At 41.7% G+C, this 16,025-nt stretch overlaps 1 protein-coding gene across 3 annotated transcripts in view; it reads left to right on the forward strand.

Moving 5' to 3' along the window:
- The window catches only part of DOCK1 (dedicator of cytokinesis 1), a 450,137-nt gene that overhangs the window by 61,786 nt on the left and 372,326 nt on the right, over positions 1–16,025 (forward strand). For all 3 annotated transcript variants that reach the window (XM_039345121.1, XM_039344947.1, XM_039345028.1), the window contains exons 2-4: positions 2,245–2,328; positions 6,987–7,027; positions 8,007–8,062. In XM_039345121.1, the coding sequence (XP_039201055.1) occupies positions 2,245–2,328; positions 6,987–7,027; positions 8,007–8,062 (181 nt within the window). The remainder of the gene's footprint in view (positions 1–2,244; positions 2,329–6,986; positions 7,028–8,006; positions 8,063–16,025) is intronic.

A 16,025-nucleotide genomic window follows, 5' to 3' on the forward strand; every position in this document is an offset into this window, starting at 1 on the left:
TGACGAGTGGAGAATCCACCAATGGATTTGCTTCGTCTTCTGCCCGTATAGACTAAGTCAGCCAAATTGCCATGCCCCTCCCCCTGGAGTAGGACCCCAGTCTCGACTTAGTCTTTAGCCCTAGAGGACACACAACTTGGCTCCAGGATCAGATCACCAGATCAGGTCATACTTTAAATTTCTTGACTTTTTCCCAGGAGGGGGTAGTGGAGAACGGGTTTTGTGTCTTCTCAGGCTAAAAACTAAGTTGAGACTGGGGTCCTGCTCCAGGGAGAGGGGTGTGGCAATTTGGCTGACTTAGTCTATACAGGCAGAAGATGAAGCAAAACCATTGGTGGATTCTCCATCGTCATGCTGGAGAATTATCATATCAGTGATTTGAGCACAAAACAAATTGTCATGCTGAGAAAATGCGTTCAGGTAAGACAACGCCCCTTTCAAATTTAAAATATTACAGAACTATGTTTTGTACATAATTGCTGTGTACAAAAGGCAGAACCATTAAGCATCCAGTAGAAGTGTACAGAAAAAGGTATCTGCATAGAAATAATCTAGAATCTCAGTCAAATATGTCTGTTTATACTGACTTACTTATGAAACTAATATTTTATATTGGAGTCTAGAAGTCATGTTTAAGCATTGTATTACCAGGTTTTTGTTATGGATATGTGATCAGATATAAGAATTATTTATTTATATTATATTAATTTATATACCTTTTGGCTTTTTCTTAGCACTTCTATAATTTTTAAAAAATGCTACATTCATAGAGAATGGTTGCGGTTGTATTTATTAGTTCTTACTTCTACAATTTAGCCTTGAATCACTCAGTCATAAAGCTAGATGACTGTGATTATTGGCCTAATGAACCTCTATCCCGAGAAATAGTAATTTCCATGTAAATCCCATAATACCATGATGTACATCTCAGTTGAGAACAAGCTAAACTGCAATCCCCTAGCCTTGCTTTATATTGACCAGCTGTCCATGGTTGCCTGGATTTAATATAAATTTGATCATGCTGATTCAGCCTGTTTTTTTAATTTTGGCAGCATTCAAGATTGTTAGTCTCTTACTTGGAAGTAAGTGACAAGGATATGATGAGACATATTAATAACATCCCCAAATCTAAAGGCTTCCCCCACCCCCAATTTCCTTTAAAGATGAAACCAGGTAAAGAACAAGAAGGAGCCTTCTATACTAAACTTCTAGCAGTAAAATAATCCAAATCAAATATCATTGAATGAGCTTCAAATGAAGGAAGGTGTAGAGGGAGAGCTGTTCCAGATTACCAAGGTCCACTTTATATTTACTAGATTAATATTTTTCATACATTGTTTTCAGTAAAAGTACTAATACAATTGATATTTTCTAGTGGAAATGCATATCTGTTTCACAAATTAAGGCAAATATATGTGTCCCGGAGTAAATCTATGGTTCGATCTCACATATCTATTTACTTGATACTTAACAGAACTTACTTTTGTATAAACATATGTGAGTCACTATTAATATATTAAGCTGAGTTCATCTATAAAGGAAGTTAAGCTTGATATTCTCTCAGTATATTCCCTTTCTGAAATGTGGCCAGCTGGATTTTGTGTATGGCATTAGCCAAGACCTCAAGGTTGGAGGAGCAGGATAGCAGTCATTGGGAATCTCTGTTGATCTTCAGTGGTGCTGCTCCACAAGTTGCCGGTACGAGATCCTATTTTTGAAGATATGCTTCAAAAGCTGCTTACCAACTTTCCTGCTGCATAGCAACTTCCCTGCCTGAGCTGCTGGAGGCCAGCTGGGAGTTGGCTGTGGAGATCCCCAGGCTTGAAAACTTGAGGGAATTCAATTTGCTATCCCTAGGATGGATCTTGGAAGCAGCTTGAGAGTTCATGGTGACCATGGGCCTATCCCACCTTATCCTTTGAGTCTGTCCAGGGCAGTGCAACCATAGCATCACCCAGGACGGACATGTGCAACTTGGTATCTTTTGCCTTTTTTTTTTTTTTTTAAAAAAACCCCTTTATTTTACAAAGTTACTTTGGTAGTGAAATGAGTGGTTTATAAATTTAACAAATAAATGTTTGAGGGACTTTGATTTGGTTAGAGTGCTTTCAATCATGTCAGCACAACAATAGCTATAAATGTGTTTGTGTCTAAGTTTTTTGCTCATTTGGTGTTTTTTTTCCCTGGCATTTTTAAAAATGCTAAAATAATGATCTTTCTTCTTCTTCTTCTTCTCCCTTTCAGCATTCTATAATTATGATGCCCGGGGTCCAGATGAGCTGTCACTACAAATAGGAGACACCATGCACATACTGGAAACACATGAAGGCAAGTGGAGCAAATGTTTCTTTCATAATCATTCTCACAATCATTATCATTTTGGCTTAGTGTGTCTTGCTTATTTTGGAAAACCAGTTCTATTTTGAGACTTAATGAAATATTGAAACACTGAAATGGGCACTAAAATTAACAGTCACTACACTTTAAACAGGCATGTTATAATTGACGAATAACCTTTGTAAGATGCAAATGTCTTTTTTTATTTTTCTGACCAAACCCCCCCCCAATGATTAATATTTGTGTACCTTAATTTGTATGGATCTCTGGTGGTATCCCTTAAGGAGTTAGAAAGGTGATAGATCTTCTTGGTAACCTTGCAGATAATAAATAGAATCCATCTTTTAGAAGGGGTTAATCTTAAATGCTGAAAGTATAAAAGATACTTATCTTCTAAATTACTTATACTCCTTTGTAAAAAACTACATGGTAGTCAGCTATTTCAGAAATAACCTTTTATATGCATTTTCCTCATCGTAAATTAAAGCAGCAAGAATGTTTACTATTGCTAGACGTTTAATTAATGAAATGTATACAGAGGCCTCTCCATTTTGTTTTGTTAGCAGCTCCGTGAAAGTGATTTGCCAAAGTTAAACTCTCCATTCTTGAGTAGGGACTTGTTTCCAGGAATTTTCAGTATTGTAAGATAAGAGACAATTTCTTCATTCTTTCTCTTGTATCCATCCAGCTGTGCTTGCCTATCTTTGAATGTATTATATTTTCAGTCTCCTTGTATCTGCAAATACAATGATGCAATCCTTTAACAATTTTATTGATTCTCCCCTATTACCTCTCCTACCCCCTCCCAGTAAGCTCTTGCTAGAATTATTTTCTTTCTCATCAATATATACATTTGCTTGCTCTTCCTTTGCTCCTTTTCCTCTAACTTTTAGACATAAATGGAAGATGCTTCCACTGATACAGTACTGTGTAAGCTAGGAAAAACTGCTGGCTTATAATATATACAGTAATGTGTCTTTTGGGTGGCAAATGATATGTATTTCCACTTTCATTTTCGATATGTTTTTTTCTAAAAGTCAAGCTTCATTGTTTCATTGCTGCATAATGATGATAGTTATGTGCTAACTGAGTGGCAGCATAAATTAGATTCTGAATGTATGGTTTACGCTCATGGATTCTATGTCATTCTAATGGTCTTATGTGCATAAGTGGACCTATGCAACTCTGTTTTAATTTAATTATTTCTTTACACTATTTCTAAAGTACAATAATTTATTTATTTATTTATTTACAAATATTTATATGCCGCCCAATCCCAAAGGACTCAGGGCGGCGTACAAGGTTAAAAACAGTCATAAAAGAATAAAATAATCCAGTCATACCGCGAGTCCAATCATATCCCGTCCCCCCGGGGACATCAGCCCCAGGCCTGCCGAAACAGGAGAGTTTTAAGAGAAAAATATTATGTCTTTTAGCTCAACTCCTCATGATTTTGTGCATATGACATGTAATTTTTGGGGGGAAATAGTGTGGTGGTGTTTTGCCATTGCCTTATATTTTTCAACTTCTTATACTAAATTTCAGTCATTTATATATGGATTTAAACACTTGGAAAAATGGAATCATAATCCCAGAATGGAAGTTGCATTACAAGACTAGGGCTAAATCATGTCCTCCTCCTTAAAAAAAAGTAATCTGTATGCAAAATTGAAATTGGTATTGGTTAATAATATGTAGAAAAATGATTAGTTACCATAATAAATTATTTATCTTTTTAAAAAGGTAAGACATTTAGTCACTTGCTTCAGTCAGTGTTTGGATATAGGTTTTTTTTTTGTCTTTTTTTTTTTATACTGATTTGAGCTTAATTCTGCATTTAGCTTTATTTTCACCTGTAGGTTGCAACTGTGAAATAGGAGAAAGGCTGTGAGAAGAGAAAATACATTCTTCCTCAGCTGTACTTCCAGTTAATTCTGATGACCATAAAGTTAGCCTTTGGTAAGACTGATAGCAGTAGGAGCTTTTCTGTGAGGAAGAAGGGGATTGTTATTAGGATTAAGATAATATTCTTATCATAATGATTCCTTGGCATATGCTGAGATGCATAATATTAAACCACTATTTATTAAGTCCACATATAATTGTTCTATGTATCCAACCATAATATCACCAATTACTGTGATCTGTACTGAATATAATACATTTTATAATATAAAATGTACTATATATGATTTATATTAGCAATTTTGACCTTGTTCCTTAATATTTCAGCAAATGAATATATTTTCAGGAGAAGGGCAGCTTGTTCATTCTATTTTAATTGCAGCCCTCTTGCTAGAATACTCCAAAGTAAATCAGTTGATGTGTTGATATTTAAGATAACCTTTAAATTACAGAATAAAGTTCTCTCTTCTCTATTTGCCTTCCACCTGCAATAGTACTGCAGCCAAGCTTAATGAGTGGCAATAAAAAGGAGGAAGAGTGTCCTGCTTCTGCTTTCAATTACTCACTTAAACACAATTGCTATGGTGGTTCACAGTTTACTTAAGGTCATGCCAAGTACCAGAAAAATCAAGAGATCCAGACAGTTCAAATGGATATAAAGATTTTATTGCAAACTTAAGCGCTCTATAAGAATCTGAACTACTAAAGGTTAAAGCAATTTGGTGGTAAATAAGGAATTCAAGGTGGACTGGATTTAGACCTCTTATGAGCGTGAGGTGACTCATGACTGATGATGCGTTTGACCTCTCTCTAAGGCTCAGCCTGGTCATCTCCTATAGGTTAAGAGATAACAAAAGCACACAAACCAAATAAAATTTTAGAAAAAATTGCCTTTAACAGGATTGCAGAGAATAGTCCAAATTAAGTCCAAGATTCTGAGAGCCAAGTCATTGTTTGTCATTCAATCCAAAGGTCAGAATTACATGAACAGAATTTACAAAAAGTCACACAAGAGTTAGAGATCAGATTATTTTCAGCAGTGTTACTCCCTTGCTTGACAAATAGCCTGATGTAAAGTCTCTTCTCTCCTCTCTACTTGCTGGGTGGGTGGCAGGCTGGAAGGCAATACATCAACCTCACTTGACTGCTCAAGTTGTCTGGGTGGTGCCTGTATTAATCAGTCTTAGGTGATTATTGGCTTGGTGTCTCCTGAGACTGATATTCCATAGGTTTAGCTTGAGAAGTTTCTTCAGATTCAGAATCTTGAATCCTGAGCCTGAGTCATGACAGAGAGAGAAAACTAAAAACAATATATTAAATGTGGAACTCCTATCAAGAAGCAACCAATTAAAAAGAAATAAAGGAAAGAGAAAAGAATGAAAAGAGAAATATTGGGAGGAAAATAATAAAAGGGGATAGAGGGAGATAGAGGGAGAATATGGAAATGAAACAGCAACAAATTTAAAAAACTGTAACAATGATTACAGAATGGGTAATCATTCAGTAAACCTTCATTTGTTTGAACTCCCTAAGCCTGAGCCTGGCATATATAACAACTTACAGTGCAAAGTTTCTTGCCAAATCTGTGCTGAATGGATATATTTTGTGTGAAAGATCTCCTCCAATTTGTCTGATATAGCACTATGATTCTGAATGTTTATTGTTTGTGAGATTTTATTTTAATTAAAAAGTTATCCTAAACCAGAATGAGCTTGCTAGCAATAAAAACACATGATGCTGATTACTTGCAGATGTGTTGCAGATTGGAACATAGTGAATGAGACATTGCCACTTTATTTCTCAAGTATGGCATGTTGTTTCCACAAATGTGAGAAAAGTTTTAATAAACTGAAACAATTATATTATAATATATAGATAGTGAAGGCTATCTGAAAAATAACTCATAGGTACCACTGTAGAGTTAACATTGGGAGAGGGAAAGGCCTTATCCATGCAGAAAGATATGAGCATGTTATTTGTTTCCACAAAGATGTGAGCAAAGTTTTAAGAATAAACTGAAACTGAGCTATATTATGGACTCAGCAGTTCCATCCTATCTGAAAAATAACTCATAGGTACCACTGTAGAGTTAACATTGGGAGAGGGAAAGGCCTTATCCATGCAGAAAGATATGAGGAAAATAGAAGTAGAATCTAGATTGGGCATCACATATTTGTTTGAGCAAAATATTTCAGTATACATCTTGTATAGATTTTAAATAATTTGCTATAAACCAGGGGTCCCCAACCCCTGGTCTGTGGCCCAGTGCCAGAGCTGTGGTGGTGCAGTGGTTAGAATGCAGTACTGCTGGCTAACTCACTACTCACTCCAGGAGTTCAATTCTGAGCTGCTCAGCTTGGACTCAGCCTTCCATCCTTCCGAGGTCAGTAAAATGAGGGCCCAGATTGTTGGGGGCAATATGCTGACTCTGTAAACCATTTAGAGAGGGCTGTAAAGCATGCTATTACTTTTGCTGGGCAATGGGAATTATTGCCTTTGGACAGGTGAGGTTTAATCTTTATTTTGAATACAATTATGTTGAATAAATTATAATAAAGGAATTTTCTCAGATACTTGTTAATCTATAATTTTTCAGTAAGGAACCAGAAAGCAGGAAATTAATAACTATTAATAAAATCCTCTTATATTTCAACGATACATCACAATTATGAATGGTAATATATCTGGGCAATCTTACTTTCCAATTAGTTTATTGAAACTTATTAAGACATTTTATTTTTTAGGTTGGTATAGAGGTTATACTTTGAGGAAAAAATTAAAAAAAGTAAGTATTTTGTTTCTGTATTAGTGATGTCACTTTTTTAAAAAAGTATAGGTATTTATAGTAATCTCCAAAGTGTTTCTTTATAGTTTGAAACTTTTTAGATAAAGCAGAAATGTTGATGAAATAAAACTTTTAATTTAGTGCTATTAAATATAACATTATTTTTTTTCAAACAAATATTTGTTGTATTTACTTCTTGAATAGTAGTAGGTAGATCCATTATATTTTATATCTCTTCACAAACAAACAATATTGATGACTATTTGATTATTATTTGTACTTATATATTTTTCTTTAAAAATAATTTGAAATTCTGGGCTTCAGTGTAAAAAGGACAGATTTAATTGAAATTGCTTCCTTCTTAAATTGGATAATTATTAAAATATATTAGAAATTGATGACTCACAGTTTATAAGGATAAGGAGGGAGAGTTTATGGAATGAAGGCTTGTCAATGTGATATTTTTATTCAGTGTTACAGTGCATCAGTTCAACATTAGGTAGCCTAAAGTGGAAATAAAGATACCAAACTTTTTCCCTACATACATAGTAGAAAGAAAGTTGATGGAGTAGAATATAAGGCTTATTTTAACTCATTGTTCAAGAGTACTGCAATTTTTTTGGAGCAAAACTGTTATTAGCTTCTGAAACTGATTATTACCAATGAAACGTTCTTTAAAATTATAACCAAAGGCTCAGTAAGGTTGGTTTTTATAAAGAAAATCTTATTGAATACTTTTCATAGATCATCGAAAAGTTAGAAAAAAAAGTATAATGGGTCAACATAGACCAACACTTAGAATATAATGGTCTTATTTGAGATTCTCTTGATATTTCAGATTATCTATCTTATTATTTGAGCCAATTGTTCTGGTGGTATTTGTATTTCAAAATGGATCACTAGAAAAAGATTATAATTAAAAACTCTACTGGACATATGGTAAATAAATAGTAATGAATTTATTTTTCTTACTTAAAAGGGAATCTTTCCTGCTTCCTATATACAACTTAAAGAAGCAATAGTTGAAGGAAAAGGGTAAGTTTTGGGCTTAAAAATAATAGATGAAAATATCAATTATATGATTTTTAATAAATTTTGAATGTAAATATGAGTGTGCAGAAAAAATGAAGTCTGAAATTTATTTTGTAATTATGAATATCGTGGTAACAAAATGACAAGAGGACAGCAACAGCTTGATTTGCATTTGTCCCCCTATGTTTTGTTATACAAAATTAAGATACTTTAGTTGAGTAAACCATTAGTGTGAAAGTTTAATTTCCCTAGTTGATATTCCCTGAAAACCTATGTACAGCATGTATCAATATTTATGAGACTACTCTTTAGTTTATATATTAACACGGGCAGTATTGGGAAACAGAAACAAGGTTCCAAGCAGAATGACTTCTTCTGATTAAGAGTAATATTTGCTTCAAACTATTGGTTTATGCCATGACTATAGAACTTATAGAGGGGAAAGGACCACATTGATAAATTAAAAATGATCGTGGGCCGCAAAGGAATATTTGGTGCACCAGTCAATTCTCCAGCACTGGAGATGGATAATCCACGCAGTGGGTTGAGACTATTCCTGGCCACTCAGATCAGTCAGCCAAAGTTGCCACGCCTGTCCTGGACCACGACTTCCCAGTCTTGATTGATCTGGCCACAGAGACAGACGTACAACTTTGGCTCCTAGGCAGGTATAGTTCCTTTCCATTGGGGGGTTTATTTTCTAGTAGCTGAAATTGCTTAGTTTAAAAGTTAATTAGAGATAATTTAATTCAATTTAATTGATTACTCTAAAATTCCCTTGCTAAATTGTAAGACTCAGGAAGTCAGATTCCCTACAGGGGAAACCACCCTCACTTAAAAGGGGGAATTCCCTAACTCCCCTCCCTCACCCAAACCCCAACCACCCTCCCACAGCCAGAGCAACCGGCTGCCGCCTTAAACAAACGGGGAAGCTCATGCAATCCCTCGCGTTTAAAAAAAAAAAAAGGAAAGAAAGAAAGACAGAAAGGCAAGCAATTAGCGAGGGGAACGGAGGACAAAGGGGACGCATGCTGGGAGGGAGATTGATTACGGGAAACAGCTGGCGAGCGAAGGAGCAGTTTCTTTCACTCACCAGGCTGCTCAGGGTCTTTTAAACGAGGCGCCATTGTCTGGGCAGCTGGGAGCACGCGTGGCTCTTTGTTACAACCGCACGTGGCACCGGCAGCCTTTTTAGCACAGGCGCAGTAGTCTCCTGCTTCTTTAGACATGTGCAGTAGTCTCCTGGCAGCGGCGGCCATATTTTGTGCAAACAGGGGATCCAAGGCTCCCTGAGAAGCCTAGGTCCAGCCGCTGGAGTAAAATAATAGGCAAGCAGTACTAGGGTACTAGAGCATCTATTATTCATTTAGAGACATTCAAATCAGACACATAGCTGCTTGTTCCAGGACTTGGTGTCTTCAATCCAAAATAAATAAGAACCTTTCATAACTAACTGTGTTCAGTTGCTTTTGGCTCCTTCCGGACTTCGGGTCCCCCATTAGTGGCCCTTACGCTTCTGGATTTAGTGGTGGGTTCCAGGCATCCCCAGTCGTGTGCCTGTCCTTACCCACCATAGTCAAGCCGGGTTCCAGGCATCCCCATTAGCGTGCCTGTTCTTATCCGTGCACAGTGACTAACTCTGACAATTTTGCAGAGTCTGCTCCGGAGTTCCAGACGCCCCCTGTAGTGCGCCTGTCCTTACTCAAAGTTAGAGCTCTCCTACCACCTGGGTGCCCCCTATCGCGGCCTGGCGTTAGTGGAGAATGGAGGAAGCAATCATTCCCTCCACTGGAGCCCTGCCTTCATCCTCTGGAGCACCCGCTTCAGAGGATTCGGAATCCTCTGCAGCCCCTAGAAAGGCTGCAAGGAAGTCATCAAAGAAGGCTGACAAGCAGGCAATCAGAAGATACCAAACCCTAGAAAAAGAGTTCAACAGAGCCCAGAAAAGGGCCAGAATTGAAAATAGGCAGAATGGGGGGATAGGTCCCGATCTACCGCTGGGTCTCCCTTCATCCCCACGGGGCGTTTGGTCAATAGGGAACTCATCACAGTCCCAAACAGAGGGCGGGATAGGCGAATTCTCATCGCTTTCCCGATCCCCCTCCCCACAGAGGTTACAGGAAACCCCGAGGACCACGCTAACCACAGCACCTGCAGGGTCGCAGGCAATGGTTACTCCTCCTGCATTGACGGGGGATCTGCTAGCTACCCTAATAGCACAGGCAGTGGACCGAGCATTTGAGGCCAGGGCTCAAACTTCCAAAGCCAAGCCTCTAGGACTTAGAATGAGGCATCGGGAGGAAACGGAGGACCACCAGGACCTCTCCTCCTTCTCAGACTCGTCGGTCTCAGAGGAAGCTTACCTGGACCAGCCAGATACGTCACAAGGAATTCAAATGTCTGAGGAAGAGGAGGACACCTCACCTCAAGGGCCGTCCTTCAGCGGCCTGTTTAACCCTTCTCTATTTGTTACCATTCTGCGCAAGGCTGAGGCCACAGCCCATCTGGGGCATGGGACACCAGCGGATCCTGTCACAGTTGACACGGAGGCTGAGCCAACGTTCGCCGAAAAGGTAACCACTCAACACCGCATACCATGCCCGACCATGTTCCTAAACACAATAAGGAAACAGTGGGCAGCGCCAACCTCCCTACCGCTTCCTAGCAATGCGGAGAGGAAGCTATTTAACGTAGCAAGGGAGCTAGAGGGAACATTGGAGGTGCCGGTGGTGGACGAACCCATAGGTCCCCTGATATCGGACACGGCCATATCAGGAGATTTTGCTGAGGCTCTTAAAGCCGAGGACCGAAAGAGTGAGTCCAACTACAGGAGAACGCACCAGGCAATAGCTTGGGCTACCAGGGCAACTACCTCCGCGTCCTTTTTCACCAGAGCCACACTCTGTTGGCTCCGTGAGTTACAGGGCCGGGTTCCCATGGAGGACGTATGCACTCACCAGGAACTCAGCAAAATGGTAGCGGCCACGGAATATGCGTCGGACGCGACACTTTTAGCGACCAGGTTTTCAGCCAAGGCAATGGCGGCAAACAACACGAGCAGGCGCCTCCTCTGGCTAAAGAACTGGCAGGCGGATACCAAATCCAAGTGGAAATTCGCTTCGGCTCCGTACCAAGGGGCAAAGCTGTTTGGTGAGGCACTAACGCCATACCTGACAGAGAACAAGGACAAGCGCAAGGTCCTTAAACACATGATTAAAAGGCAGGACAAGAGACCCGGCTCCTGGGGAAGGAAACAATCCTTTCGTACGGAAACCAGGGTCAACTATTTTCAAAATTCCCAACCCTTCCAAGCTAGACAGGATAGGGAAAGACAGGGGGACAGACAGAACACAAGACATAGGCAAACGCAGGGAAGACGGCCCTTTTGGGGGAACAACCGCCCCTTCCGCCGTACCAGATGACTCCCACCCAGACCTTCCCATAGGGGACAGACTAGCAGGGTTTGCTCCCCAGTGGGAAGAGACCACCACGGACGTATGGGTTAGGAACACCATACGTCACGGTCTATCTCTAGAATTTCTCTCAAAGCCCCCGAACCGCTTCCGCCCATGCCCCTGTCCCACGAACCCAACAAAGAGAAGGCTCATGAATGAGGCCATTCAGCACCTTCTAAACATACGGGCCGTAGAGCCGGTGCCTATGAACCAGAGAGACCAGGGATTTTATTCTATCCTCTTCGTGGTCCCAAAACCCTCGGGGGGTTGGAGAGCCATTCTGGATCTAAAAAGGCTAAATTTCTACATAAAATACCGCAAATTCAAAATGCAGACACTACGCTCCATCCTTGGAAGCGTAAGGAAAGGGGATTTTCTGGCATCGATCAACCTCACGGAGGCATACTTGCACATCCCTATCTCTCTGGCTCACCGCCGCTTTCTACGGTTCGCCTACAGGGGGCACCATTTTCAATACAGGGCACTTCCATTCGGCCTGTCATCAGCACCCAGGGTGTTCACCAAGATTCTGGCGGTTCTGGCAGCACGCCTAAGAAACGTCCCGGTCAGAGTCCAGTGCTACCTGGACGATATTCTAATCCAGTCATCGTCCGCCCAACAATCTCAGGCGGACCTAAAGTTAGTGATAAAACTGCTGCAGGACCACGGCTTCTCGGTGAATTTTCCAAAGAGCCACCTAACCCCAACTACGAGAATACTTCATCTGGGAGCGGTCATAGACACAGAGGAGTGCAAGGTGTACCTATTACAGGAACGCCTCAGCAGCATAAGAAAAGCCGTAAAACAGGTAAGCCGCGGTCAGTCAGTGACGCTGGTCTGCCTCTCCCAGCAGCTAGGGAAGATGATATCAACCATAGCAATAGTTCCTTGGGCAAGGCTGCACTCAAGAGAACTGCAGTGGTTCATGCTCCCGTTTCAGAGACAGCAACTCAGTGCATCCCGGAGGAGGGTAGGCATACCTCTGAAAGTACAACACTCCCTCAGGTGGTGGCTATCTCCAGCCCTCCTCAGAGGGTCCCCCTTCAGGGAACCAGACAGAGTAGTAGTCACAACAGATGCGAGCTTATTCGACTGGGGAGCCCACTTGGAGACCAAGTGGACACAGGGCCGCTGGTCAGCGGTGGACCTCTGACACAACATAAACTGGCTCAAGCTGCGGGCTATTCATCTAGCGTTAAGGCATTTCCAGAGCAGCATAAAAAGCAGGCACGTACTGGTCCTGACGGACAACGTGACAGCCAAGGCCCACATAAACCATCAGGGGGGCACACACTCTCACTCGCTCTCGGCCGAGGCCCTCCTACTGGGGGCCTGGGCGGAACAAAATCTGGCCTCCATAAAGGCCGACCACATATCGGGGGAGGCAAACATCCAAGCAGATCTGTTGAGCAGATCAACAATAGATCACTCGGAGTGGCAACTACACCTGAGGATCTTCAGGGAGATCTGTCACCGCTTCGGGCTTCCCCAGGTGGACCTATTTGCCTCTCCTTCCAATGCCCACCTAACTCGCTTCTTCTCCCGATTCCCATCCAGGGGAGCAGAGCAGACGGATGCGTTATGAAGCCCATGTCCAAGGGGACTCCTGTACGCGTTTCCACCCTTACCTCTCCTTCCGGCGGTAGTACGCAAGATTCTGCGGGAAAGAGCTGAGGTAATCCTTGTGGCCCCTTATTGGCCAAGGAGACCTTGGTTCGCAGACCTGAGGAGTCTATCCCGCACGAATCCATGGCGGATTCCTCCGGAGAGGATCTCCCTCAAGCAGGGGGAGATCTCCCACCCAGAGCCACAATGGCTACAACTAGCCGTCTGGCTCTTGAACGGTCAATTTTAGCCAAGGGGGCTTGCTCACAGGGTGTAATTAGGGTCATACAGGCATCAAGGCGCCCCTCCACGAACCGTATCTACGAGGCCACGTGGAGAAGCTTCCAATCATGGTGCTCTAAACAGGAAATTACTTCTGTCCAAACCCAGCTCATCTCCTGGAGCAACAGTGGCACACCTTGGACGTACGAAGGGCACTAAGACATTACATTTCACGCACAGCGGAATTCCGACGCTCGGAAGCGCTTTTCATATCCTTCCAACCCGCCACTAGGGGCCGGAAGGTCTCGTCCTCTACCATTGGTAGGTGGATTAGGGCATGCATCACTGGGGCATACCAGGCGGAGTCCTTGCAAGTCCCCAAGCATATCACAGCCCACTCCACAAGGAGCGCTGCCACCTCAGCAGCATGGGCCATGCAGGCTTCTATTGAAGAAGTATGCAGGGCAGCCACTTGGGCCTCGCCCTCTCCATTCATTCGCCATTACAAAATCGACAGGTACTCCTCTGCAGAGGCCTCCTTCGGTAGGAGGGTTCTCCAGCAGATTCTAGACCAGAGTTACACACGGGACCAGTCTATTCCCCAACCCAAGGGACAATAGGCTTTGGTATGTCCCACTGCGTGGATTATCCATCTCCAGTGCTGGAGAAGGGGCGTTGACTTACCTGAACGCCTTTTCTCAGCACGGAGATGGATAATCCACACCCACCCTTATAGACTAGGATAATAGGATATATTTAGTTGAGCCAAAACGTCTTACTGTCAGTCAATGGCTGCGCTTGTGTCAAGACTGGGAAGTCGTGGTCCAGGACAGGCGTGGCAGCTTTGGCTGACTGATCTGATTGGCCAGGAATACAGTCTCCACCCACTGCGTGGATTATCCATCTCCGTGCTGAGAAAAGGCGTTCAGGTAAGTCAATGCCCCTTTTGTGGTGGCTAGTCGAACATCAGGGCTGGAATTTGCGGCATCGATGAGGCCTGGAGATTTGGAAATGCCTTGACAATGTGTCTTTCTGGTAGAGACAAATTTTTCCTGTCACAACTATGTTTGGGGCAGCAAATTTATTTATTTATGCAGAAAGGGCTTGGCAGGCTCTACATGGCCACATAGCTTAGACAATAGTTTAGACAATGTAATAGGGAAGAATTCTAAAGAACCATCATAACAAGAATTATTTCTTCCTTCCTTCCTTCATTGTTTTTACAAATAATTCAAGATGGCAAACATATCCAACACATATCCTCCTCCTATTATGCCCAGAACAACAACCTGTGAGATGGGTTTGGCTGAGAAAGAGTAACTGGCTCAATGTCATCCAGCTGGTTTTCATGCCTAAGTTGGAACTTGAACTCATGGTCTCTCGCTTTCTAGCCTAGTGCCTTAACCACTAGACACCACTAAAATAAAAAGGTCAATTAGCACAGGCGCCACCCAGGGTTGAGTACTTTCTCTATTGCTCTTCTCTCTCTACACTAATGACTGCATCTTTAAGGATCTCCTTGGTTAAAGTACTGAAGTTTGCAGATGACACAACAGTCATTGGTCTCATTCGAGACGGCGATGAGTCTGCATGTAGATGGGAGATTGAACAACTGGCTTTGTGGTACTACCGGTACAATCTGTAGCTAACCGTGCTTAAAATGGTAGAGATGAGAGTGGATTGTAGGAAGAGCCCTCCAATTCTATCACCTCTTACTATATTTGAAGCACAGTATCAGCAGTAGAATCTTCAAGTTTAGGGGTTCTATAATCTCCCAGGACTTGAAAGGGACACCTAACATTAGAACCATCACTAAGAAAGCACAGCAAAAAACATTCTTCAGACTCCCCCAGGAGCTATTGATATAATTCTGCAGAGGAATTATTGAGTCTGCCATCTCTGCTTTGATAACTGTCTGATTTGGTACAGCAATTAAACAGGACAGATACAAACTTCAACAGATAGTTAAAACTGCAGAATAAAGCATGTTTTTTTTTTTGTTTTTTTGCCTGCCTTCCATTGAAGACCTGTATATTGCACAGGTCAGATGCCAGGCTGAGAGAATATCTACAGATCCCTCACACCCTGGATATAAACTGTTTCAACTCCTCCCCTCAGAAGGCTGCTATGCCAAAACATCTGGATACAGGACAGTTTTTTCTCTTGTACCATTACTCTGCTGAACACCTAATCCTCACAGTATTGTTTTATGTCTAAGTATATTTGCCCATGTTATATGGCTGTATTATTATTATTATTGTCCTTTTCATGTTCTATACTACCTGCTCTTTTTGATATTATATTATGATTATTCCTCTGTTGCATTGCTTGTACACTGAGAGTTTCTGCATCGGATACAAATTCCTTGTGTGTCTATTCTTGGCCAAATTAAGTATTCTGTTCTATTCCATTCTCCAGCACAGGAGATGAGAATCCACCAATGAGTTAGCTCTGTCTTCCTGCCCATTAGACCAAGTCAGCCAAACTTGCCACACCTGTCCTGGGTTAGAACACACCCAGTCTTGACTAGGTCTCCAGCCCTACAAGACGTGACAAGCTTGGCTCCCAGCAGGTTGTATAGTTTTCTCATTGGTGAATTCTCCTCTGAATTCCACAGTCATTTTCAGAAGCACTGGGATCAGCACTGTTCCAGATGACTGTGGGAACGTAGGATTACTCCCCAG

Source organism: Crotalus tigris, unplaced genomic scaffold, assembly GCF_016545835.1.
Source record: "Crotalus tigris isolate CLP2741 ecotype Arizona unplaced genomic scaffold, ASM1654583v1 scf7180000017536.10889498, whole genome shotgun sequence".
NCBI lineage: Eukaryota > Metazoa > Chordata > Lepidosauria > Squamata > Viperidae > Crotalus > Crotalus tigris.